We start from the raw sequence: 26,671 nt of genomic DNA on the forward strand, positions 1-26,671 counted from the left end.
TTAAGGCGGAAACAGATTCTCTGGATAAGAAGGGGAACGAAAGATGGCGACGGAGACGCTGCTGTCCAGTGTGTTAGGACTGCTGCTTCTGGGGCTCCTGTTACCCGCAAGTTTGACTGGCGGTGTCGGGAGCCTGAACCTGGAGGAGCTGAGTGAGATGCGTTATGGGATCGAGATCCTGCCGTTGCCTGTCATGGGAGGGCAGGTGAGAGGCGTATAAGGGGCAAGGGTCCGGGCAGAAGAGGAAGCGGGGAAGAGATAGAGGAAGAAGGGCAGCTGGCGAGTCTGGGGCTGGAGCTTACGGGGAATCGGGAAGAGTAGGTAGTGCTTTTATGTTGACTCCTGGGGGTCGCAGACTGAGACCCATTTTCCGGGGGGCAGGAATTGGGAGAGGTGGGGCTTCCTGCTGTCACCCTTCAGGTCCCAGTTTACGATCGAAACACCTGGACTCCGCCCCCGTGGAGAAGTGGAAGCGCCCTCTCCTCTCACCTACCAAATACAGCTGGAGGGTTTTGTGGCTTATTCTGTCTTTGATTGAGCTCTTCCCCAGGGTCTGAAGAGGGATTTTGTTGTTCTCCCTGATCCCAGCCTTTCTTTGCTTCCTTGCCCCCCGACCCTCCCTTCTTTCCCAGAGCCAAGCTTCGGACGTGGTAATTGTCTCCTCTAAGTACAAACAGCGCTATGAGTGTCGCCTGCCAGCTGGAGCTATTCACTTCCAGCGTGAAAGGGAGGAGGAAACACCTACTTACCAAGGGCCTGGGATCCCTGAGTTGTTGAGCCCAATGAGAGATGCTCCCTGCTTGCTGAAGGTGAAGGGGACTGGGTTAGATAGAATGAGGACGAAGGTGAAAGGGACTGGGTTAAATAGAATGAGGGCTTGGGAACTAGCAGTTCATCCGAGAACTGGAGTGCCAGCGAATGAGGCAGGATCTGGGGGATCTGTAGTGGTTAAGAAGACCACTGGAGGAGTAGACAGATTACAGGGACAGGAAAGAAGCAAGAATCCTGCAACCACTAGATGACAGTTTGCTGAATGTAGGAGCAGGTTAGAAGATCTCAGAAAAGGGCTAAAGCAAGATTGAGGATCTGTGTGGGGTAGGAGGAGTATTTCCTTAAACAAGCCTACCTGCTAAAGTCACCCCCTGCCCTATGACTCTGCTCCAATATCCTATTTTATTTTCATTGTAGCGCTTTTCATGATCTGAAATCATATTAACTGAATCAGTTTGTTTATTTTTGGTCTGAATCCCAGCATTAGAATGTAAACTCCATGAGGTCAAAGAATTTATCTTATTTATGGCTGTATTCCCAGTAGCCAGAAGAATGCAAAGAATGTTCAAGAAGTTCAATTCATAATAAGAAATTGATTCATAATATGATTGCTTCAGGGACACCATACTTTCTTTCTTTATGGAGGGAAAATAAGGATTTAAAAAATCTTTTAAAAGGGAGGAATGGAAAGACCTCAAGTGGAAAACAGACTTTAGAGATATCTCTCCAAGTCGCAGAAGGAAAGCAGCTTTCCCTTCATATTGAAAGTCTGGAGAATTGAGTGTGGAAGTGAAGGGAGATGAGAAGTAGATGAGAGGTTACATGTCTTAGAGCCAGGAGACTCTGGTTCCAAGAAAAGACGTCTGTACTCCATCCCCCTGATTGTTTATTTTTTAATTGTCAGACAAAGGACTGGTGGACATATGAATTCTGTTATGGACGCCACATCCAGCAATACCACATGGAAGGTGACTCACTCCTATATTTTCCTTAAGCCCTCAGCATCATATGACGGAAGGTAACCTGCCTCCCCAGTTCCCTACTACTTCTCTTAAGAGTAACAGTGCTTCACTGTGGCTTGTCTTACAGATTCAGAGATCAAAGGTGAAATCCTCTATCTCGGCTACTACCAATCGGCCTTCAACTGGGATGATGAAACAGCCAAGGTGGCAAGAGCGCGGGCCTGGGAGAGAAAGGGTTCTGGCCACCGACCAAGAGCCCTGACAAGAAGGGGAGGGTCAAGATTAGCTTATCTGTTTCTTGGGGCTTGGTGGCCACTAGGACAGAGTTTCCTGGAGCCTCGGGTGCAAGCCATTCTTTTGTCTCTTTGGGGATGCAGTGCCATGCTTCCTCTTTGCTATCTTTCTCATGTCCCCCTACTCCTGCCTCATGTCTTCTCCAGGCCTCCAAGCAGCATCGTCTGAAACGCTACCACAGCCAGACCTATGGCAATGGGTCCAAGTGTGACCTCAATGGGAGGCCCCGGGAGGCCGAGGTTCGGGTAAGTCGAGAGAGAGGGAAGTTGACACACTACCACAGGGACAATTCAGATTCTAAGGGAAGAGGGTTGTGTCTTATAGTCAATGGGTCCCTCACAGACCCTAAATCCAAAGTTTAAAACATATTTTCAGGCCAGGCGCAGTGGCTCACACGTGTAATCCTAGCACTTTGGGAGGCCAAGGCAGGTGGATCACCTGTGGTCAGGAGTTCAAGAGCAGCCTGACCAACATGGCGAAACCCCGTCTCTACTAAAAATACAAAAATTAGCTGGGTGTGATGGTGGGTGCCTGTAATCCGAGCTACTCAGGAGGCTGAGACAGGAGAATAACTTAAACCCAGGAGGCAGAGGTTGCAGTGAGCCAAGATTGCACCATTGCACTCCAGCTGGGGCAACAAGAGCGAAACTCCGTCTCAAAATAAAATAAAATAAAATAAAGCATATTTTCAGCTGCCATCTGGACATCATTACCTGGATATTCAGAGGCACTTGAAGTCAACATTTCCCAGATCCTCTCCTTCATACCCCTAACCACACTTAATCTTTTTTCCACATTTCTCCTGTCACCTCAGCAATAAACCTGAGTGCCATCCTTGAGTCTTTCTTCTCCTCCACATTGTCCCTCCTTTATTCCTTTAATGGCTCTTTAGTGAGGTCTTCCTGTATATGCCGGGCATTAGGCTGGGTTCTGGGAATATACAGTGGTGAGGCCCCTGCCCTCATGGGCTGCATTAGAGGGGAAGACAGAATCACAGAAATGAGTCTATGATTATCAACTAAGAAGTGAGATGAAGGAAAGGAATTCTGCTCTCTCGGAGTAAATAAAACCTGTTCTTTCTGCTTCTAGATATCTCTCAAAACTCTCCTATGCTTTCCTGTGGTCGGTACTTTCAGTCTCACTTACATCTTTGCCAACAGCTTCTTTACAAGTGCTTCTCATCTAGTGGTCCTTAGCTGAGTGGAGGCAGGCAAATATAGAATGCAAAAAGTTCCTCACGTGATTCTCATGTATTCACACATATGCACACCTGTAAAGAATTACATGACACCTGCCAGAGTTATCTTTCCATAATGCAGATTTGTACCTGCAGTTGTGTGTTGGTAAGTGTTGAACACCCAGATCTCTGTGGGTGTGGGAGAGAAGCCCTGATTTGTAATGTTTGCCAATATCTGTTGTATAAATACTCCCGTGATGCCCAAGTCAAACATGATGTCAACTGTCTTGCAACATTCTCCAAAACTTATCAGTTGGCACCAACACACCTGTAAGCATGCATCACTTCTCTGCTCAGTCCTGGAAAACCTTCAGTGTTTCTGCCTTGCACAAAGGCTAAGATCCAAATGTTTCAGCCTAGACCAGGGTGGTGGCAGTGGAGGTGATGGGAAAGAGTTGGATTCTGGATATATTTTGAAGGTAGAGCCAGTTAGATTTGTTGATGGCTTGGATGTGGGATAGAATCATGGACTACACCAAGATTTTTGGCTTGAGCAACTGGAATGATGGAATTGTAATTTACTAAAGTGTGAAGGAACAGGTTTGGGGGAGAAAATTAGGTTGGTTTTGGATATTGAAGGTTGAGGTGGCTATTAGACATCCTAGTGGTGCTGTCCAGCTGACAGTTGGCTCTGTGATTCTGGAATTCAGGGACAAGGTCTGGGATAGAGATAGAAGTACTCATTGTTTCTGCCACACTGGCCTTTTTCTGTCCTTCGAACCAGTGGGTCTCATTGTTCCCTCTGCCTCTTGCAGATCTTTGAATTGGCCCCATCCCCTCATTCAGGTTATAGTCAAGTGACAACTCCCAGGGAACCTGACATAAGCAAACAGACACACACATGTATGTGCACACACACACACACACACACACAAGCACACACCCTATTGCTCCTGTCCTGCTAATCCACAGCATTTTGCATTCTTCAAAGCATGTATTATTACTTGAAATTATTTTATTTGTTTAAGTTTAATTTCTGTCTGTCCTCACTAAGATAAGCTCTGGGAAGGCAGGGAAAATGTTTGTCTTGTTTTCTGTTGTATTCACAGCTCCTGGAACAGTGCTTGGCTCAAATAGGTACCTAGAAATTATTCATTGAATGAATGGAATGAATGATAAGCCAGTTCTAATGTCACTTTTCTTGACTAACCCAGAAGATTAGTCGTGTTCCTTCAGCACTTCATATCCAAGCATCCACATTCCTATATACCTACAAGCATCCACACGCGTACATAATCCGTTATAGCACGTGGTTCATTGTATTTTAGTTATTCCTTTGGGTGTTCGTATCTTCAGTAGGCCAAGAACTGAGGTCAAGACTGTATAGCTTCCTCATACCTGGTGAACATATGCCCTGTGCCAAGCACTAGTTGAAATTGGGGACAAGAAGGTAGATGAGACCTAGACCTGCTCTTAGGAGACATGTTAAATGAACAGCCACGAGAAGCAGGATAAATGCCACGAGCAGTGAAGTGCAGCCTGCAGGGGAGCATGCAGTGAACAGAATCCAGGGTAAAAAGGAGGCCTCTTGGGAAAAGTACCTTTGAACTGACATTGGAGGATGAGGAGTTAGACTAGCAGATGGAGAGGATGGGTGAGGGGAAGAAGAGGGCATTCCATATGGAAGGTGCAGTAAGTACAGAAGGCCTGGAGACAAGAGGCAATGGCCTATCCAGGAACTGACAGATATTCACAGGGACTGAGGGTATAATTGTGGGAAGGGGAGTGTAGGAGATGAGTCTGGGCAGTTGGTAGGGGACAGATCACAGGTCACGAAGGGCTCTGTAGCTATGATGAGGAGTTTAGATAATCCAAGAGACAATGGTTGGGGGAGGCAATGAGGTTTTTGAAGTAGAATGATGACATATTCAGGTTTGGATTTGAAGGCCCACTCTAGCTGGAGAATAGCAAAAATTGAGAGCTCACTCAGGCAGCTGCAGTAGTCCAAGTGTGAAATAAAGGTGCCCAGGGATGAAAAAGTGTGAATATTTGGAGAGACATTTAGGGGGCAAAATCAATAGAGTAAGAAGGAGGCAAGAATGATTCCCAGGCTTCTGGCTTGTGCAGTTGGATAGACGCTGATTTGTGTTACTGAGACAGGTATAATGGGAAGAGGAGTAGGTGCGTTGAAGGTAAATGGTGAGTCTGGCTTTGAATATGATTTTAGTGGCTGCTAGGCATTCAAGTAGAGATTTCCAAGGAGACTGTGGATCTCTGGGTCTGGAGTTCAGCAGAGAGATCTGAATTGAACCCCCAGAGGTGGAGCATTAAAGAAACTTCGTCTCAAAGAAACTGTAATGAGAAAAGTGGGACAGAACTTCAAGGAAGCCATCATTGACAGCATGGGAAGAAGAGGGTTTTGCCCGAAGAAGGGACCAGAGAGGAGGCTATGGTGACATGAAAATGAGGAAGGACGTATCTCAAGGGGAAACTGGTCCATGGTTTTGGCTGTGCCTGAACCTTCAAAGAAGAGAATTAAAAACTGCTTGTAGGTGATCATAGTCATTATTATTTTTATAAAAGTAAAACATGTACATGGAAATAAAAAATTCAGACAGTAGAAAAGAGAGCCAGATACGTCCTCTACTTCCAGGCACCCCTGACCAGTCCTTTGGTTGAACTTAATAATAGAGGTCATTGGTGATCTTTGCTGGGCCAATTTCAGCAGAGTGGTGAAGATGAGGTTTAAGAAAAGTGGTGAAAAAGTAGAAATCGGCTGGGTGTGATGGCTCATGCCCGTAATCCCAGCACTTTGGGAGGCCAAGGTGGGCAAATCACTTGAGGTCAGGAGTTTAACAGCCTGGCCAATATGTTGAAACCCCATCTCTACTAAAAATACAAAATTAGCTGGGTGTGTTGGTGGATGCCTGTAATCTCAGCTACTCGGGAGGCTGAGGCAGGAGACTTGCTTGAACCCAGAAGGTACAGGTTGCAGTGAGCCGAGATGGCACCATTGCAGTCCAGTCTGGGTGACAGAGTGAGACTGTCTCAAAAAAAAAGGAAGAGAAAAAGTGGAAATCTTTGAAGAAGTTTGGATATTTGGATATGAAGGGGAGATAAAAGGTGAGCATTAGTGAGAGGTGCTGGGGGGTTGAGCAAGGGGGCACTCCATGGTTGGTGTGTGTTTTAAAATGGAATAGACTAGAACATGTTGAAGACTGTTGGGTGGATGTTAGCGGAGAGGAGGAGAGGGAGGTCAAGGTACAGTAGAAAGAATGAGAAAAGAACGTGGACAGAAGTGGGATGCAGAACCTGGGAGAGCAATTTGCCTCAAAAGGAAGGTCTAGGGTAGTAGACCAATTGGATCCCTATCTCAGTTCTTATAAATTAAGATTCTAGAGATATCAAAGATTTTTTAAGTTATAAAACATAGAATTGGCCAGGCGCAGTGGCTCACGCCTGTAATCCCAGCACTTTGGGAGGCTGAGGCGGGCGGATTTCACGAGACCATCCTGGCTAACAGGGTGAAACCTGTCTCTACTAAAAATAAAAAAAATTAGCAGGGCATGGTGGCACATGCCTGTAATCCCAGCTACTTGGGAGGCTGAGGCAGGAGAATCCCTTAACCCAGAAGGCAGAGGTTGCAGTGAGCTGAGATCATGCCACTGCACTCCAGCCTGGGCAATAGAGTGAGATTCTGTCTCAAAAAAAAAAAAAAAAAAGTACAATTACACAAAAAAATGTCATAGAGACCCATAAATTCACTGCCAAGTTAAACAGATGTTAATGTTTTGCCTGATTTGGTTCAGACCTCTGGTTTAAAAAAAGGAATAAAATGCTTATGATAATAGCTAAAGCCCACCTTCATATTTAGTTACTCTCCCTCCTCTCCAGAAACAACCACAACCCTCACTATGCTTGTTTTGTATTTTTATTACTGATAACATATATCATAGACAATAGATATTGTCTTGTGTTTTAAAATTATACATCCTGACCTCAAGTGATCCACCTGCCTTGGCCTCCCAAACCATGCCTGGCCTGGTTGAGTGATTTTAATGTCTATATTGTGTTTCATTGCTTACTTACCCATTCCTCTGTTGATAAACAGTTGGGTTTCAACTCTAATGCCTTCATACAGAGTACTGCAATGTAGGTCTCATTGTGAGTGTACTAGAATTTCTCCAGGGAAATATCTAGAAAGTAGAATTGCTGGGTTACAGGAGTGTATGTTATTGGTGAATTCAATTTTTTTAATTATGGAAAAAATATATAACCTGAAAGTTATTCTAACAGTCTTTAAGTGTACAATTCAGTGGAGACATTTACAATGTTGTATCACCATCACTACTATTTCCAAAACTTTTTCATCCCAAACAAAAATAACTCCTCTTTCTTCCTCTCCCAGACTCTGTTCTACTTTCTGTCTGTATGAGTTTCCTGTTCTAGGTACTTCATATGGGTGGAATCGTACAAGATTTGTCCTTTTGTGTTTGGCTTATTTCACTTAGCATGGTGTTTTCAGGGTTCATCCACGTTGTAGCATATATCAGAATTTTATTCTTTTTTATGGCTTAATCATGTTCCATTGTCTGTATATACACATTTTATTTACCTATTTGTCTGTCAGTGGATGGATACTTGGGTCGTTTTCATCTTTGGGTTATTGTGAATAATACTGTGATGAACATTGATGCACAAGTATCTGAGTCCTGTTTTCAGTTCTTTTGGGTCTATACCTAGGAGTAGAATGTGCCTTATGATAATTCTAGGTTTAGTTTTTTGAGGAACTGCTGAACTGTTTTCCACAGCAGCTGCATCATTTTACATTCCTAGTAGCAGTGCACAGAGTTCCAGTTTCTCCACACTATCTCCATCACTTTTTTCCTTTTTTTTTTTTTTTTCCAGTAATAGCCGTCTTAATGGGTGTGAAGTAGTATCTCATAGTGGTTTTTGATTTGCATTTCCCTAATAACTAATGATGTTGAACATCTTTTCGTGTGCTGACCATTTGTTATCTTTTTTGGAGAAATGTCTATTCAAATCCTCTGCCCATTTTTGAATTGAGTTGGTTTTGTTGGTGAGTTGTGAGAGTTCTCTATGTAATATATCCGGGATATTAATCCCTTATCAGATCTGTGATTTGTAAATATTTTCTCCCATCCTGTGGTTGCCTTTTCACTATCTTGGCAGTGTCCTTTGGTGCACAAAAGCTTTTAATTTTGATTTCTAAGAGTTTTATAGCTTTAGCTCTTAAATTTAGGCCTTTGATTCATTTGAGGTTAATTGTTTTTTTTTTCTAAGAGATGTGGGTCTTGTTATATTGCCCAGGCTAGCCTCAACTCCTGGGCTCAAGAGAGCTTCATACTTCAGCCTCTGAGTAGCTGGGATTATAGGAGTGTGCCACTGTGCCCAGCTGCTCATTTTGAGTTAATTTTTTTATATGGTATAATTTTTACATATGGTCCAGCTTCATTGTTTTGAATGTGGATATCCAGTTTTCTTGGCATCATTTGTTGAAAAGACTGTCTTTTCCCCATGAAATATTCTTGGTATCCTCACCAAAAATCAATTGACCATATACGTGAGGGTTTATTTCTGGCCTCTCTATTCTATTCCATTGGTATATATGTTTGTTTTTATGTCAGTATCACACTGTTTTGATTATAGTAGCTTTGTATTAAGATTTAAGTCAGGAAATGTGAGTCCTCTAACTTTGTTCTTTTTTTAAGACTGTTATGGGTATTTGGGATCCCTGGAGATTCCATGTGACTTTTAAGATTTTTTTCTATAAAAAACACCATTGGATGCCTTTCATTCTTTTTCATTCCTAATCACTCTAAAACTTTCAATACTATGTTGAATAGAAGTGAAAAGAATGGCCATCTTTGTCTTCTTCCTAATCTTAAAAAGCTTTTAATGTTTCACCGTTGAGCATGATGAGAGCAAGAGAGAGACTGGGGATGTGTCACATACTTTTTTCTTTCTTTTTTTTTTTTGAGATAGTCTCAATCTATTACCCAGGCTAGAGTGCAGCGGTGTGATCTCAACTTGCTGCAACCTCTGCTGCCCATGTTCAAGCAGTCATCCTGCCTTGCCTCCTGAGTAGCTGGGATTACAGGTGCCTGTGACTACGCCCAGCTAATTCTTGTATTTTTGTAGAGATGGGGTTTCACCATGTTGGCCAGGCTAGTCTTGAACTCCTGACCTCATGATCCACCCTCCTTGGCCTCCCCAAGTGCTGGGATTACAGGCGTGAGTCACCGCACCCCACCACACATTCATTATTTTATCTTTGTTATTTCCTTCCTTCTCCTTTCTTTGTGTTATTCTGATGTCTTTTTTTCTAACTTCTTAGATTTTTTTAACATTTAAAAAATTCTGGCCAGGCATGGTAGCTCATGCCTTGTAATCCTAGCATTTTGGAAGGCCAAGGTGGGAAGATCACTTGAGGCTAGGAGTTTCAGACCAGCCTAGGCAACACAGTGAGACCCTTTCTCTATGAAAAAAAAATTAGCCAGGTGTGGTAGCATGTACCTGTGGTCCCAGCTACTTGGAGGCTGAGTTGGGAGGATCTCTTCAATCCAGGGGATCAAGGCTGCAGTGAGTTATGAATACACCACTGCACTCCAGCCTTGGTGACAGAGCAAGACATCATCTCAAAACAAATTTTTTAAATAAAAACTTATATATTAAGTTTTCTGAATAGGCATCACATACACATAACTCAAATATAGAAATGCTTAAAAGGTATACAGAGAAAAGTATTAACATATCTTGTCCCTCATTAGCCTCTTCTCATCCTTAAACAAGAGTAACCATTGTTAATTTATTTATATACTGAGATTTTTTTTCTTTTTTTCTCTTCATAAATACTTTTCAAACAGACGATTGTTTTTAAATGTACATATAAGCATATATCTTTGCACTCTTTCCAAATCAATGTATAAAAACCTTACTTGGGCCAAGTGTGGTGGCTTATGCTTGTAATCCTAGCACTTTGGGAAGTGGAGGCAGGAGGATCACTTGAGGCCAGTAGTTTGAGACCAGCCTGGCCAATGTAGTGAGATCTCATCTCTACAGAAAGAAAATTTAGGGATGTGTGGTAGTGTGTTCCTATGGTCCCAGCTGCTCAGGAGGCTGATAAGGGAGGCTCTTTTCAGCCCAGGAAGTCAAGGTTGCAGTGAGCTGTTGTCATACCATTGCACTCTAGCCTGGGCATCAGAGTGACACTCTGTCTCAAAAAAAAATAAAAGGCATCCTTATTCCTGTATATAGTTTCTGTTATTGTGTTATATAGCTATACCATTGTTTATCTAGATAGTTCCCTGTTGATGGACATTTAGCTTGTTTTAAATCTTTTTTTTGAGACAGAGTCTCACTCTGTCACCAGGCTGGAGTGCAGTGGCGCGATCTCGGCTCACTGCAACCTCCGCCTTCTGGGTTCAAGCGATTCTTATCCCTCAGGCTCCTGAGTAGCTGGGATTACAGACATGCGCTGCCACACGCAGCTAATTTTTGTATTTTTAGTAGAGACGGAGTTTCACCATGTTGGCCAGGATGGTCTTAATCTCCTGACCTTGTGATTCGCCTGCCTCTGCCTCCCAAAGTGTTGAGATTACAGGCGTGAGCCACCGTGCCCAGCCTTAAATCTTTTATTAACACACAAGTGTTACAGTGAATAATCTTGTACTTACAGAGTATATGTAAATTAAGTTCCTGGAAGTAGGTTTGTGTAATTTTGCTATGTACTGCCAAATTGCTCTGGTTAGGTAAATTACTTTCCCTCCAACAATGTATGGGAATGCTGATTTCCCTATAGTCATGCCAACCCAGTATATTTTTAAACTTTTAGATTTTGGCCAGTCATCAGCTAGGCATCAGATAAAGAATGATTTCTTAGTGTAGTTTTAATTTGCATTTCTCTTAAGAGAAAAATGTATAATTTTACTCATTTAAGGGCTGTTTATCTCTCTTCCCTTCTTTTTTCTTTCAGCTTTCCAAATTCTTTGCTTGTTTTCCTAAGATCTTGTTGGTCTTTTTCTTGTCAATTTATAAGAACTCTTTATATAGTAGAGAGATTATCCTTTTGCCTGTGATATGAGTTGCAAATATTCTTGTAACTTCCTCAGCGAAATGCTTACCTCACTAATTTTCAATCTGTCTTCTTTCTTAATTATACATCTGAAGCTCTACATTTCACTCTGAGTACTATTTTGGTTGCATCCCTCAACTTTTAATATGTGGTGTTTCCATTTTCATTATGGTTTCTACATGCTTCCGAACTTATTTAGAATTAGGCCTAATATATTGCTTAACAAATGCGTTTTGCTTTGCTGTTTTTATACGATTGCTATTGGCTTCTAATTTTATGCCATTGTTTCAATGATTCTTTTGGTGATTGTTGAGACTTCCTTTTTGATGAATTTTTGTAAATGGTATGTTGGTGCTTAAAAGCATGTCTTTTCTCCATTTAAGCAGTTCAAGATGCTAATTGTATTGTTCAGGTTTTTTACAATTTTATGTCGAGTTAACTAGTGATTATGGAAAGAACTGTGTTAATATTCCCACTGTGATGGTGGATTTGGCAATTTTGTTAATTTTTTCTTTATATGTTTTGAGGCTGTGTTTAATTTTGAAATTAAATAATTTACAGATTTTCTAATGTTGAACCAACTTTGCATTCCTGAAATGAACCCAATGTGGTCATATATATTATCCTTGACTATTCCTTTTTTCTTTTTTTAATTAACTTTTTTGAGACAGAGTCTTACTCTGTCACCCAGACTGGAGTGCAGTGGTGTGATCTTGGCTCACTGCAACCTCTGCCTCCCAGGTTCAAGAGATTCTCATGCTTCAGTCTCCTGAGTAGCTGGAATTACAGGTGTGCGTCACCATGCCCAGCCAATTTTTGTATTTTTAGCAGAGACAGGGTTTCACCATGTTGGCCAGGCTGGTCTCGAACTCCTGACCTCAAGTGATCCACCTGACTTTGCCTCCCGAGGTGCTGGGATTACAGACGTGAACCACCCGCACTCGGCTGTGGGTAGATTTTTAACTACTGATTCATTTTCTGAAGTAGTTTTAGAAATATTCAAAGTTGCCGGGCACGGTGGCTCAAGCCTGTAATCCCAGCACTTTGGGAGGCCGAGGCGGGTGGATCACAAGGTCAAGAGATCGAGACCATCCTGGTCAACATGGTGAAACCCCGTCTCTACTAATACAAAAAATTAGCTGGGCATGGTGGCGCGTGCCTGTAATCCCAGCTACTCAGGAGGCTGAGGCAGGAGAATTGCCTGAACCCAGGAGGCGGAGGTTGCGGTGAGCCGAGATCGCGCCATTGCACTCCAGCCTGGGTAACAAGAGCGAAACTCCGCCTCAAAAAAAAAAAAAGAAATATTCAAAGTTTTCTATTTCTACTTGGGTCACTTTTGGTAAGTTTTCTTTTTAGGAGTTTGTTCATTTCATCTGACTTTTCAGATTTATTGGCATAAAGTTCATTATATTCTATCTTTTTAATCTCTGTGGCATCTGTAATTAGGTTCCTGTTTTCATTCCTCATGGGTTATTTTTTGCGTCACTCATTTGTTATTGGTCAGTCAAATCAGAGGTTAGACAGTTTTATTACACTTTTCAAAGAACCAACTGTTAGGCTTCTCTATTGTATTTGTTTTCTATTAATTTCTACTCTAATCTTCCTTCTACTTTTTCTTGCCTCTACTTTTTTGGGTATATTTTGCTGTTTATTCAACTTCTTGAAATGAATGCCTAGCTCATTCATTTTAGTATTTCCTCTTTTATATCTCATAAATTTGTCTCCAATTACTTATATATCTCTCACAAGTTTTTAATGGCTATTCTAAATTCCTTATCTAATTATTAAATAGATAATACTTTCCCATGATATAAAACCCACAAAGTATTATTTAAAAGGTATGTAATGAAATATTTTCTGGCTAGGTGTGGTGGCTCACGCCTATAACCCCAGCACTTTGGGAGACACAAGTGGGTGGATCACCTGAGGTCAGGCGTTCAAGATCAGCCTGGCCACTGTGGGAAATCCTGTCTGTACTAAAAAATACAAAAAATTAGCCAGATGTGGTAGCACGCACCTGTAGTCTCAGCTACTCGGGAGGCTGAGGCAGGAGAATCGCTTGAACCCGGGAGGCAGAGGTTGCAGTGAGCAGAGATCATTCCACTGCACTGCAGCCTAGGCAACAGAGTAAGACTCTGTCAGAAAGAAAGAAAGAAAAAGAGAAAGAGAGGAAAGAAGGGAGGGAGGGAGGGAGGGAGGGAAATAAATAAAAAGAAGGAAGGAAGGAGGAAAGAAAGAAAAGAAAAAGAAAGAAAGAGAAAAGAAAGAAATATTTCCCCCCCATACTTGTCTCTCATCTGCTCATTTCCCATTCTCTCTCCGCTGTCCCTGCTCCAGCCCCACAGGTTATCCCTGCTCTTAGTTTTGCATATATCCTTCCAACCTTTTTTTGTGTGATTACAAACAATTATGAATGGAGATTCTTATTTCCTTTCCCCTTTATTTATAAACAATATATACTAAATTAAACACACTGTTCTATACCTTGCTTTTATTTCCTTTGACAGTAAATCTTAGAGACCTTTCAATGGCAGTACATCTTTTTTGTTTTTATAGATGCATAAAATTCCATTGTGTGTTCCATCATTTTGTCACCATTACTGTACTGATTGAAATAGTCCCCCCATTCTTTTGTTATCCCAAATGATTATTATTGTACATATATGCATGTGTAAATATATCTTATCTATAACTGGGCCAGGCATGGTGGCTAATGCCTATAATCCCAACACTTTGAGAGGCTGAGGAGGGAGGATGGCTTGAGCCCAGGAGTTTGAGACTAGCCTGGGCAAGAGAACTAATAATCTGCATTTATTAAAAAAGAAAAAAAATAAAGAAAAAAAAGTATAATTGCCAGGTACAAGTTATGTATATTTAAAGATTATCTTTTTTGAAATGTCTTATTACAGAAACTTAAAAACATGTATAAACCCCCAGAAAGGTATATCTGTGGTTCCCCGTCTTTGGATACATAGGATGGTATTCCTGTTCTCTATTTCATTTATTTTTGTTTTAATCTGTATTCTTTCCCTCTGCTGGCTCTTGGTTTAGTGTGTTCTTCTTTTTCTAGTTTCTTAAAGTAGAAGGGTAGATTATTGAGTCAAGATTTCGTTTTTAAAAAATTGATGTTTATAGCTATGAATTTCCCTCTAAGCACTACTTCAGCTGCATCCTGTAAGTTTGAATATGTTATGTCTTCATTTTCATTCATTTTTGAGGTATTTTTTAGTTTTCTTTTGTTTTTTTATTTAACTCATTGGTTACTTATGAATATATTGTTTAATTTCTACATATTTCTGAATTTCAAATTTTTTTTTCCTTATTCATTTCTAATTTTATTTTGTTGAGGTCAGAGAACACACTTTGTGTGACTTAAATTCTTAATTCTTTGAACATATTTATTAACGTAATGGCTACAAGCTGGGCATGGTGGCCCACGCCTGTAATCCCAGCACTTTGGGAGGCTGAGGTAGGCAGATCACCTGAGGTCAGGAGTTCAAGACCAGCCTGGCCAACATGGTGAAACCCCATCTCTACTACAAATACAAAAATTATCTGGGCATGGTGGTGGGCTCCCATAATTCCAGCTACTTGGGAGGCTAAGGCAAGATAATTGCTTGAACCTGGGAGGTGGAGGTTAAGCCAAGACTGTGCCACTGCAGTCCAGCCTGGGCAACAAGAGCCAGACTCTGTCTCAAATATACATAGATATACATATATATATACACATATATATAATATATATATTATATATATAAATATATATATGTATGTATATATGCAGGCTACTTTTGTTGTTGTTGTTATTGAGATGGAGTTTCACTCTTATTGCCCAAGCTGGAGTACAATGGTGCGATCTCGGCTCACTACAACCTCTGCCTCCCGAGTTCAAGCAGTTCTCCTGCCTCAGCCTCCCTCGTAGCTGTGATCACAGGCATGTGCCGCCACGCCTGGCTAATTTTTTGTATTTTTAGTAGAGATGGGGTTTTTCCATGTTGGTCAGGCTGAAATTGAACTCCTAATCTCAGGTGATCCACCCACCTCGGCCTCCCAAAGTGCCAGGATTATAGGTGTGAGCCACTGCGCCTAGCTAAAATACCTATTTTTAAGTGTTTGTGAGATCCAACATCTGGGCCCTCTCACAGGTCGTTTCTTTTACCTGCATATTTTTCCTATATATGCATCATACTGTAATGTTTCTGCATGTTTTGTAATGGTTTTGTTGAAAACCAGACATTTTAGATAGTATGTTTTAGTGACTACAGTTAGAAATTCCTGCCCTCCACCCCATGGTTTTTGTTTGTTCATTTGTTCAGTGACTTGGCGGAACTACTTGAGTGCAGTCTCTTTCCCTCATCACATGAAGCCTCTAGTGTCTCCTCAGAGAGCACAGTCTTGGCCCTGCACACAGTCACACTAGATGACAGTGGTTTCAGCAGGCTCTTTTTGACTGTTTCTTTCGTGAATTTGTTATGCCGTCAGCCTCTCCTGGTATCACCCCCAGCTGTTGGGCTCCACTCATTGCCAACTAATCGCTTTATTGTTTTTGACTTGTGGGGCATAAGTTGTTCCACAGTCTAGTCCAATTAATTGTGGGCCCCTTTGTAGGGCCAGTTTTTGAGACTAATATGTAGTTTTGTTCTGACTCCAGGACAGCTCTCAGTTGCTTTTTCCCTGGTTCTCTCTGTTAAACTAGGTGTCCCAAGGTTTATCCTGTTGCTATCATGGAGCAACCAGCCTCCTTTTAATTGCCTCCCACCAAAATCTCTACATTTCTGAAAGTGCCTGTAGGCTTGAATTTCCCCATACTCTGTTTCACGTTAAGTCAGTCCTTTGGAGAATGTTTTGGAGTTCTGCGTTCTTATAGACTGCCTCTCCTGCTGGGCAAAATCCCCAAGGCCCTGCTCTGAAGTTGGGGTCAGGAACAATGGCTTGCTTCTCTTGAAAGGACATTCCTGCTTTATGAGCAGGGAGCTAGGCAGGGATGACAGCCTCTGCTCTCCTAGTTTGTGTCTCCTTTTGTGAAACCTCCACTCTCTGAGCAAGCTTCAGTGAGGCCAGTCAGGGCCCCGGTATTCTTGTCCCACTGTAGTTGAGGGAAAGCCTCTGCCTTGTGAGTGGGGCTAGGTGGAAGGAAGGGAGCCCTTGATCTTGTGACCACTTTTTTAGGAATTTAGTTACTGTACCCTGCCCCTCCTGGTAAAATACCATGTACTATATCTCATGACTGGATGTTCAGGGAATAAGAAGGGCCCTCCTGCTTCTCTACCCTACCTTTTTTTTTTTTGAACTACGCTCACCTGCTAGAGTGGAGCTTTTGTTAAACTGAGCTGTGAGGTGGGGTTTGGAGCATAGAGTGAGGGAGCAGGTCATGGCTCAAGTGCTGCAAATTATCACTATTCAAGATTTAGTAGCTGGGCATGGCGGCTCACACCTGTAATCCCAGCACTTTGGGTGGCTGAGGTGGGAGGATTGCTTGAGCCCAGAAGTTTGAGAAAGCCTGGACCACATAGCAGGACCCTGTCTCTACAAAAAAATTTTAAAATTAGTCAGATATGATGGGACACACTTGTAATCCCAGCTCGGGAGGCTGAAGTGGGAAGATCGCTTGAACCTAGGAGGTTAAGGCTTCAGTGAGCCATGATCATGCCACTGCACTCCAGCCTGGATGATACAGCGAGACCCTGTCTCAAAAAAAACAAAAAAGATTTCGTAGATTTTCTTGAATAAACATTTCTTTATTTGTTGTATGTCCTTAGGAAAATTTCCAAAGAGTTTAAATGCTATGTGTTTTAAAATTTTCATCAGTTATGGAGTTTCCCTGAGGAGTGAGTCTGTGAAGTCCCTCATGCTGCCATTTCAGAAGTAGGACCTCTCCTACTTTTGGTTTGTTTTTGAGACAAGGTCTTGTTCTCCACACAAGTCAGAGTGCAGTGGCATGATCACAGCTCATTGTACTTTGAACTCCTGGGCTTAAGGGATCTTCCTGCCTCAGTCTCCCAAGTAGCTGAGACTACAGGCACACACCACCACACCTGGCTAAGTTTTAAATTTTTTGTAGAGATGAGGTCTCACTATGTTGCCAAGGCTAGTCTTGAATTCTTGGCATCAACCCATCCTCCTGCCTTGGCCTCCCAAAGTGTTGGGTTTACAGGTGTGAGCCACCAGCCTCTCTTACTTTTAATAGTTATATTAGAAATTAGAAGATTACATGCTTAATTTATCAAAGGCCAGTCAATATCTTTACCCTCTTTCTGAATGATATAAGAATCTAGGCTGAGGCAGGTAAATTGCTTGAACCAGGCAGGTGGAGGTTGCAGTGAGCCAAGATCATGCCACTGCACTCCAGCCTGAGCAACAGAGTGAGACTCCATCTCAAAAAATAAAATAATAATAATAAGAAGAATCTTAGAATTGTTTGAAGTTTTTTACCATATTCACATATTTTAAAATATATATATATACAGAAATGTATATTTATATTTATATATATTTTATAAAATAATACTGGCCAGGCGTGGTGGCTCACACCTGTAATCCCAGCACTTTGGGAGGCTGAGGCAGTGGATCACCTGAGGTCAGGAGTTCAAGACCACCTGGGCCAACATGGTGAAACCTCATCTCTACAAAATTACAAAAATTAGCCAGGCATGATGGTGGGTGCCTGTAATCCCAGCTAATTGGGAGGCTGAGGCAGGAGAATCGCTTGAACCCAGGAGGCAGAGGTTGCAGTGAGCTGAGATCACCCCATTGCACTCCAGCCTGGGCGACAGAGCAAGACTCCATCTCAAATAATAATATATATAATACATATATAAAGCAAATGTAAGTATATATATATATATGCACACATACCATATTTATACAAAGCAAGAATATAAAATACAAATTGATTACCTACAGTTAAGCTGCCTGAGTTCAGTTCCTGTTTTTACCACGTAAAAGCTGGTCAGCCTGAACAAGTGCCTTAACTGCATCATATGAACAAGTGCCTTAACTGCATCATATCTGTTTCTTGAGGCACAAAGTTGAGATAGCAATACCCCCTCACTGGGTTTTTGTGATAACTACATGAGCCAATTTATGTAAAGTGCCATATGCACAGTGTGTGCACAGTGCTTGACAGATAATCAGTGCTTAGTAAAAGACACCTGCTCTAAGAACTAAAGCATGTTATTGGTGGTGATTACAGTATATTCGCCCGTTCTGTCCCAACAGTTCCTCTGTGACGAGGGTGCAGGTATTTCTGGGGACTATATTGATCGTGTGGATGAGCCCTTGTCCTGCTCTTATGTGCTGACAGTTCGCACTCCTCGGCTCTGCCCCCACCCTCTCCTCCGGCCCCCACCCAGTGCTGCACCCCAGGCCATTCGCTGTCACCCTTCCCTGCAGCCTGAGGAGTACATGGCTTATGTTCAGAGGCAAGCTGGTGAGTAGAGAAGGAGAGGAAGGGGTGATACGGGGGCAGGAGGCGGCAAAAGACCAAGTATTGAATAGCCAGAGGAATGTGTTCCTGGCCTGCTTGCATGCTATTTCTTGGTAGACTCAAAGCAGTATGGAGATAAAATCATAGAGGAGCTGCAAGACCTGGGTCCCCAAGTGTGGAGTGAGACCAAGTCTGGGGTGGCACCCCAAAAGATGGCAGGTAGGACCTTTTTTGACCTGTTCCATGAAACTCGCTTCCATTTCTTCTTCCCCCGACCTTACTATCCTGACTGACTGGTGGGGTGGGGTGGAAGAGTACCAGGGACCCTCATCCCTTGGTGATAGAGGAGGGGAAGATACCCCATCCTATTTGCTCCCTTCCATCTCACCCCTCCTGTCAGATTGATCTCTCCTTGTTCTCTGTACCCCAGGTGCCAGCCCAACCAAGGATGACAGTAAGGACTCAGATTTCTGGAAGATGCTTCATGAGCCAGAGGACCAGGCCCCAGGAGGGGAGGAGGTGCAGGCTGAGGTGAGACCAGCTGCCTCAGAGGAACGGGATGGGGAGGGGAGGGTTACTGCAGCTGGGGTCATTGTGAGGTGACCTACATCTACCTAGGGATGCAAGGATATCCCCAGAACCTTTGCCTTCATAGTATGGAGGGCATGAACAGGCTTTCATACTTGACTCTGTCCTTTTCTCCTCGTCAGGAACAGGATCCAAGCCCTGAGGCAGCAGATTCAGCTCCAGGCACTCCCAGTGGTGAGTGAACCCTCCATGTCTCCTTTACTGGATGTATTTTAGGATTGGCCAGGGTATGGGTGGAGGGGAAAGCTAAGCACTAGGAGGGAGGCTGAGCAGCCAGGCCAGCAGCAAATCCCTTTTTTTTTTTGAGATAGAGTCTTGCTCTGTTGCCCAGGCTGGAGTGCAGTGATGCGATCTCAGCTCACTGCAACCTCTGCCTCCCGAGTTCAAGTGATTCTCCTGCCTCAGCCTCCTGAGTAGCTGGGATTACAGGCGTGCCCACCATGCCTGGATAATTTTTGTATTTTTAGTAGAGACGGGGTGTCACCATATAGGCCAGGCTAGTCTTGAACTCGTAACCTCGTGATCTGCCCACCTCAGCCTCCCAAAGTGCTGGGATTACAGGCATAAGCCACTGTGCCCAGCCAGCAAATTCATTTTTACAGGATTTAATACTCTGTAGACAGCACTGCTATTTTAGCAAAATAGCAGAACACAGTAGCTCCACCGCTTGGTGACTTTGTAATTCACTTAACCTCAATTTTCTTACCCATAAAATGTGGGTAATAACCCCTACCTTAGAGAGTTGCATGGGCTTAAATGAGAATGCATCCATAATTCATAGTAGAATACCTGGAACTGAATAAACTAAATGGTTAATATTTGTGGAAAGAGCAGAAGGGCTCCAGGGAAGACAAGCCCTTAGCCCCAGAATCTCCTCTGTAGTCCTAAAAACTGGATTGACTGCCAGAAGGGCCTCAGAAGTGCATGGAAGAGTGGGGACTTAGCAGCTTGTTAGCATCCATCTCTTCTACCTGAGTGTCCATCTTAGGACGGTGCTCTCTGCAGACGAATGTTTGCCCTTGTCTTGCTATCAAACAGGTAGAGGCAGGGATCATGTCTCATTACCTCTCCTTAGGAATCAAAAGAGAATTTAGGAGTACAGTGGCACACACCTGTAATCCTGGTTACTTGGAAGGCTGATGCAGGAAGACTGTTTGAGCCCAGGAGTTCAAGATCAGCTTGGGCAACATAGTGACACCCCATGTTGAAAAAGAGCCAGGTGCAGTGGCTCATGCCTGTAATCCCAGCACTTTGGGAGGCTGAGGCGGATGGATCACCTGAAGTCAGGAGTTCAAGACAAGCCTGGTCAACATGGTGAAATCCCATCTCTACTAAAAATACAAAAATTAAGTCAGGCATGGTGGTTCATGCCTATAATCCCAGCACTTTGGGAGGCCAAGGCGGGCAGATCATGAGGTCAGGAGTTCAAGACCAGCCTGGCCAATATGGTGAGACACCCCGTCTCTATAAAATTTCAAAAATTAGCCAGGCATGGTGACACACTACTCAGGAGGCTGAGGCAGAAGAATCACTTAAACCCAGGAGGCAGAGGTTGCAGTGACCTGAGATCACACCACTGCACTCCAGCCTGAGCAACAGAGCAAGACTCCATCTCAAAAACAGAAAACAAAAAAACACAAAAATTAGCCGGTCGTGGTGGTGGGCGCCTGTAATCCAGCTACTTGGGAGGTTGAGGTAGGAGAATCGCTGGAACCCGGGAGGTGGAGGTTTGCAGTGAGCCAAGATTGCATCATTGCACTCCAGCCTGGGTGAGAGTGCAAGACTCCATCTCAAAAAAAAAAAAGAATTTAAACACAACAGAACAGGTTCATGATTATTATTCTTTCATCTCAGATTTTCAGAACAATGTGCAGGTCAAAGTCATTCGAAGCCCTGCGGATTTGATTCGATTCATAGAGGAGCTGAAAGGTGGAACAAAAAAGGTATAGGCCGTGCTCAGGGGATGGATAGAACCCACCTCCCAAGTGGGAGCATTTGAAAAACTACCCTGACCTGGGCCTCAACTCCTGGGTCCCCAAGTACCACACGCCTGCTACTGTTTGTGTGCACCCCACCATGTGTCTCTGCTGACACCCCAACTGTCTACCTCTTTCTCCCCACTCCCTACCCACCCAGGGGAAGCCAAACATAGGCCAAGAGCAGCCTGCGGATGATGCTGCAGAAGTCCTGCAGAGGGAACCAGAGGAAAAGGAAAAGGGTGACCCAGAACAGCAGAGTGAGGTGGAAGAAGAGGAGGACGAGGATGAGGATGAGGATGAAGATGAGGATGAACGGCAGTTACTGGGAGAATTTGAGAAGGAACTGGAAGGGATCCTCCTTCCGTCAGACCGAGACCGTCTCCGCTCGGAGGTGAAGGCTGGCATGGAGCGGGAGCTGGACAACATCATCCAGGAGGCAAGCCCGGCTCTTCCTCCCCTTACTTCCACAGGCGCCTGGTCCTGTGGGGCAGAACAGGCTGATGGGCTAAAAGAAACAGAGGGCACAGCAAGCAACCAGGGCAAGGACGGGGCACTCGAAAATGGTAGCTGTTTCTCTAATCAGGACTGGTGGAGAAGGGGGACCAGAGAGAGGGACAAGACTTAAATATCAGACTCTCTGGCTGGGCGCAGTGGCTCACGCCTGTAATCCCAGATCCTCAGGAGGCTGAGGCCTGTCATCCCAGCTCGCTTGAACCCCGGAGGCGGAGATTGCAGTGAGCCAATATGGTGCCACTGCACTCCAGCTTGGGCGACAAGAACAAAACTGCATCTCAAACTAGCAGACTCTCCTACAGAGCCTGGCCCACTGGCCACCTCCATGCCGCAGATCCTTGAGTCTTTATCTTCTCTTGGGTATTCCAGACAGAGAAGGAGCTGGACCCAGATGGGCTGAAGAAGGAGTCGGAGCGGGATCGGGCAATGCTGGCTCTGACATCCACTCTCAACAAACTCATCAAAAGACTGGAGGAAAAGCAGAGTCCAGAGCTGGTGAAGAAGCACAGGAAAAAGAGGGTTGTCCCCAAAAAGCCTCCCCCATCACCCCAACCTACAGGTGAGAGCAGTCAGACAAGAAGGAGTAGCCCAGTCCATTGTTTTCATCCCTCAGCTGGTCTTGTTCTTTGATGGAACCCTGTTCCTTCCCTTCTGAGGGTGTTCATTCTCTCCCCACTTTCTGGAACACTGTCCTCACTTGTGCCTTCTTCCCACCACCGTCATCCCTTTGCGTGCTTACCTCCTGTTCTTACCTCCTATTCATCCCTCTGGGAAGCAGCTTTTAGAGCATGTCTGCTTGTTTTCTGGTTTGCTCCTGCACAGCCAGTGCCTAGCACACTGCCTGGCACACACTGAATGATCAGTAGATAGTAACTGAATGCTTGTGAGTCTATATGCTGAAAACCACACATCTGTGATTTGCAGCCTGTCAACATTTAGGACTTTGCACCAAGTGAGGTCCTAGTTGTCAGGGTATGAATAGGAGAGCCCAGCTGCACATGAATCAATAGCTTGGATAGACTTTAAATTATTTCTTCTTCTTGCATCCCCTTGTGTCCATTTCATAGGGTGCTATTGGTGTGGACATCAGATATTCCAAATGGAATGTTCAGTTTCAAACCTTCCATCCCATTCTCTCTATAAACATTAAGTCCCAACATACGGAGGAAGAAACTGCACTTTTCCAACCTGCTTCTTCAAATGAAACTTAATTGGTGCAGGTGGCCTCACTTTGGCTTCAGAAAACATTTGTTTTCCTATAGGCAATGGGCAGAATTATTGGGTAGGGTGGGAAGACGGAAGGCTGCAATTGATGGAGGGAGCTCTACTGGATGAATTGGATGGGGGAGGCACACAGTTTTTTGAGCCCTGGCTCGTATACATGTTGAGATGGAATAGCAGCCAAAGCCAACTGATGTTTTAGGGGGAGGTGACCCCCACACCCCTAACCCTGGAGTCACGCCTCTGCTTTGTGTTTCCCTGTGTGTCTCCCCCTCTAAGAGGAGGATCCTGAGCACAGAGTCCGGGTCCGGGTCACCAAGCTCCGTCTCGGAGGCCCTAATCAGGATCTGACAGTCCTCGAGATGAAACGGGAAAGCCCACAGCTGAAACAAATCGAGGGGCTGGTGAAGGAGCTGCTGGAGAGGGAGGGACTCACAGCTGCAGGTGGGCCCTGGAGGGCGGCTGGACCCAGCGCTGTCGGAAGGGCGAGCTGCCGGAAGCGGAGGGGCTGGGACCAGCGGGGCAGGGGGCCTGCCCTGAGGCTCCTAGCCATCTTCTCCTCTCACTGCATACTGCTCCTTTCCAGGGAAAATTGAGATCAAAATTGTCCGCCCATGGGCTGAAGGGACTGAAGAGGGTGCACGTTGGCTGACTGATGAGGACACGAGAAACCTCAAGGAGATCTTCTTCAATATCTTGGTAAGAGGCTTCTACCCCCAGTCCTGGCCTCCAGCCCTCTCGTCCCCAGCCCACCTGGAGTGGAGGCATAGACCTGCCCCAGCCACGCTGTTGCTGAGTTCCTTTTTTTAGACAGAGTCTCATTCTGTTGCCAGGTGCCAGGCTGGAGTGCAGTGGCACAATCTCGGCTCACTGCAACCTCCGCCTCCTGGGTTCAAGCAATTCTCCTGCCTCAGCCTCCCGAGTAGCTGGGACTACAGGCGCACGCCACTACGCCCAGCTAGTTTTTGTATTTTTAGTAGAGACGGGGTTTCACCATGTTGACCAGGATGGTCTCGATCTCTTGACCTCGTGATCCGCCCGCCTCAGCCTCCCAAAGTGCTGGGATTACAGGCTTGAGCCACCGCGCCCTGCCCGAGTTCTTTCCCTGATCTATAAGATGAGGCTAGGGTTCCAGTGGCTCCGAGCACTGCCACTCAGGGAGAGCCCCTCAGGACATGAGTGTTTTCACTCCCTGCCTTCCCCCAGCCGCCTGGCCCTGGACTTCCCTGGGCTCAACAGCCAGCAGCTCCAGCCCACCTCTACCCTCTCCTACCAGGTGCCGGGAGCCGAAGAAGCCCAGAAAGAACGCCAGCGGCAGAAAGAGCTGGAGAGAAATTACCGCCGGGTGTGGGGTTCTCAAGGTGGGGAGGGCACAGGGGACCTGGATGAATTTGACTTCTGAGACCAACACTGCACTTGACCCTCCACGGAATCCAGAGTCTTCCTGGACTGGCCTGCCTCCTCCCCACCTCCCCACCCTGGGACCCCTGAGGGCCAAACAGCAGAATGGAGCTGAGCTGTGGACCTCTCGGGTGACTGTGTGTGTGTGGGGGCCCTGGGTGAATGCTCTTGCCCCTGCTGGCAGCCACCTTGAGACCTCACTGGGCCTGTGATGTTTGCTCTCCTGGGCTTTCCCTCAATCCGCTTCCTCTCCTCTGTGGCTTTTCCTGTTATTGTCCCCTAATGATAGGATATTCCCTGCTCCGTACCTGGAGATTCGGTAGGATCTTTGGAGTGGAGTCGGGTAGAGAGAGCAAGGAGGGCAGGGCACTGAGCAGGCACCGAGCAAGCAGGCCCCCACCTGCCCCTAGTGCTGTTGGGAGTCACTTTACCCCCTTCTATTGAATTGCCTTGGGATTTCCTTCTCCTTTTCCCTGCCCACACTGTCCCACACCGTTTGTCCTTCTGAGTTGAGGAGGCTTCACCTCTGTTGCTGAGAAAATGGGAGAATGCTGCCCATCACCTCCAGCACAATCCCAGCGAAAAAGGTGTGAAGCATCTACCATGTTCTTGAACAATCAGGTTTCTAAATAAAGAACTGGACCATCAATCCATCAACCTTTTTTGTGGGGTGGGGGCTCCAGCAGGGAGGAGGCTCAGTGCTCTTTTCAGATCATGCTCTGGTTCTGTTCTTTGCTCCCCACTCCCCGGGTACTATAAATGGGGCTGGGGTATGCAGGATAAGACCAGGGCAGCTAAATGAAGCCTGGCCTGGCAAGGATTCAAAGAAACACTTGACGTACTGCCGTCTTCCTTTTCTCATCTGTCCGTTTCTGTTTCTTCCCTTCTTTTACACCAAGTCTTTCCCTATCCTCTACCCCTTTATACCCTGAAAGCCAAAATGTATACCACAGAGTTACCCCGTCAGGGATCTTCCTTCTGCTGCAGTCTCTCCTGCAGCATGCTCCAGATTCCATTTGCCACCTACACCCCTACCCACCTGTCCTTTCAACATTTCCCAAAAAGACCTCCACCTTTAGCCATACCCAGAGAGAGGGCTGCTGCCCACACATGCCAGTTTCTTAGTATGCCAAGGGTACATGGCCCTGGTGTCTCCCTCTCTTCCTCACTACTAAGTGCAGGTGTGGGTCCTCCCAGTGCCTTCTTGCAGTGTGGAGGACTCTGATTTTTCTTTTTTTTTGGTTGAGACAGAGTCTCGCTCTGTTCGCCCAGGCTAGAGTGCAGCGGCGCGATCTTGGCTCACTGCAACCTCAGCCTCCCAGGTTCAAGCAATTTGCTGTCTCAGTCTCCCGAGTAGCTGGGATTACAGATGCCACCACCATGCCCGGCTAATTTTTGTATTTTTAGTAGAGATGAGGTTTCACCATATTGGCCAGGCTTGAAATCTTGACCTCATGATCCACCCGCCTCAGCCTCCCAAAGTGCTGGGATTACAGGCGTGAGCCACTGCGCCCAGCCTTGATACTTTTTTTGAGACAAGAATCTCGCTCTGCTGCCCAGAGTGGAGTGCAGCGGCCCAATCTCAGCTCACTGCAATCTCTGCGTCCCGGGTTCAAGCAATTCTGCCTCAGCCTCCCAAGTAGCTAGGATTAAAGACACGGGCCACCATGCTCTGCTAATTTTAAGTTCAGAGGACTCTGAAAGCAGAGTCCTCTACTCCCTGTCTCTGAGGCAAATGGCCTTCCTGCTGAAGGCTCCCCTGAGGCTCACAGGATAAGAAAATGGATAGAGGGGCTGGGTGCGGTGGCTCAGGCCTGTAATCCCAGCACTTTGGGAGGCCAAGGCGGGCGAATCACGAAGTCAGGAGTTCGAGACCAGGCTGGCCAACATGGTGAAACCCAGTCTGTACTAAAAATACAAAAAATTAGCCGGGTGTGGTGGTGTGCCCCTGTAATCTCAGCTACTTGGGAGGCTTGAGGCAGGAGAATCACGTGAACCTGAGAGGCGGAGGTTGCAGTAAGCCAGCATCACGACACTGCACTCCAGCCTGGGCAACAGAGCGAGACTCCATCTCAAAGAAAAAAAAAAGGGATAGAGGGCCCAGAACTCCCACGTGTGTGTAAGTGGAGACTGAAGGATTCAACTGTTGAAAGAAGCTCTTGCTGAATGTGGGCTACTGTTCACTGTGCATGCTATGCTTAACGTCGTTTTGTTTTGAAGTGTAAATAAACTTACAAAACCCTG

At 45.1% G+C, this 26,671-nt stretch overlaps 1 protein-coding gene across 2 annotated transcripts; it reads left to right on the forward strand.

The window, feature by feature from the left end:
- On the forward strand, positions 1–26,671 carry OS9 (OS9 endoplasmic reticulum lectin). 2 transcript variants are annotated; one of them, XM_012469774.2, is made up of 15 exons: positions 1–205; positions 633–809; positions 1,676–1,739; positions 1,861–1,937; positions 2,174–2,272; positions 18,518–18,728; positions 18,843–18,944; positions 19,156–19,256; positions 19,436–19,487; positions 21,168–21,256; positions 21,450–21,728; positions 22,175–22,364; positions 23,306–23,470; positions 23,613–23,725; positions 24,303–26,671. In XM_012469774.2, exons 1-15 carry the CDS (start codon positions 44–46, stop codon positions 24,426–24,428), a joined length of 2,007 nt encoding a protein of 668 aa, XP_012325197.2. In that variant the 5' UTR covers positions 1–43; the 3' UTR covers positions 24,429–26,671. The 2 variants fall into 2 exon arrangements, with proteins under 2 accessions (XP_012325197.2, XP_012325198.2); XM_012469775.2 differs by lacking the exon at positions 23,306–23,470 and having other exon boundaries at positions 2–205.

Source organism: Aotus nancymaae, unplaced genomic scaffold (assembly GCF_030222135.1).
Source record: "Aotus nancymaae isolate 86718 unplaced genomic scaffold, 86718_ANA_hifiasm-v0.15.2.pri h1tg000016l, whole genome shotgun sequence".
NCBI classification, from domain to species: Eukaryota; Metazoa; Chordata; class Mammalia; order Primates; family Aotidae; genus Aotus; species Aotus nancymaae.

Bases quoted from the DNA above. Each gene is read 5' to 3' on its own strand.
- OS9 (XM_012469774.2), top strand. From the start codon at position 44: ATGGCGACGGAGACGCTGCTGTCCAGTGTGTTAGGACTGCTGCTTCTG. The intron at 18,945-19,155 runs GTAGGACCTTTT...TCTGTACCCCAG, and splicing joins GGCACCCCAAAAGATGGCAG to GTGCCAGCCCAACCAAGGAT. The intron at 21,257-21,449 runs GTATAGGCCGTG...CTACCCACCCAG, and splicing joins TGAAAGGTGGAACAAAAAAG to GGGAAGCCAAACATAGGCCA.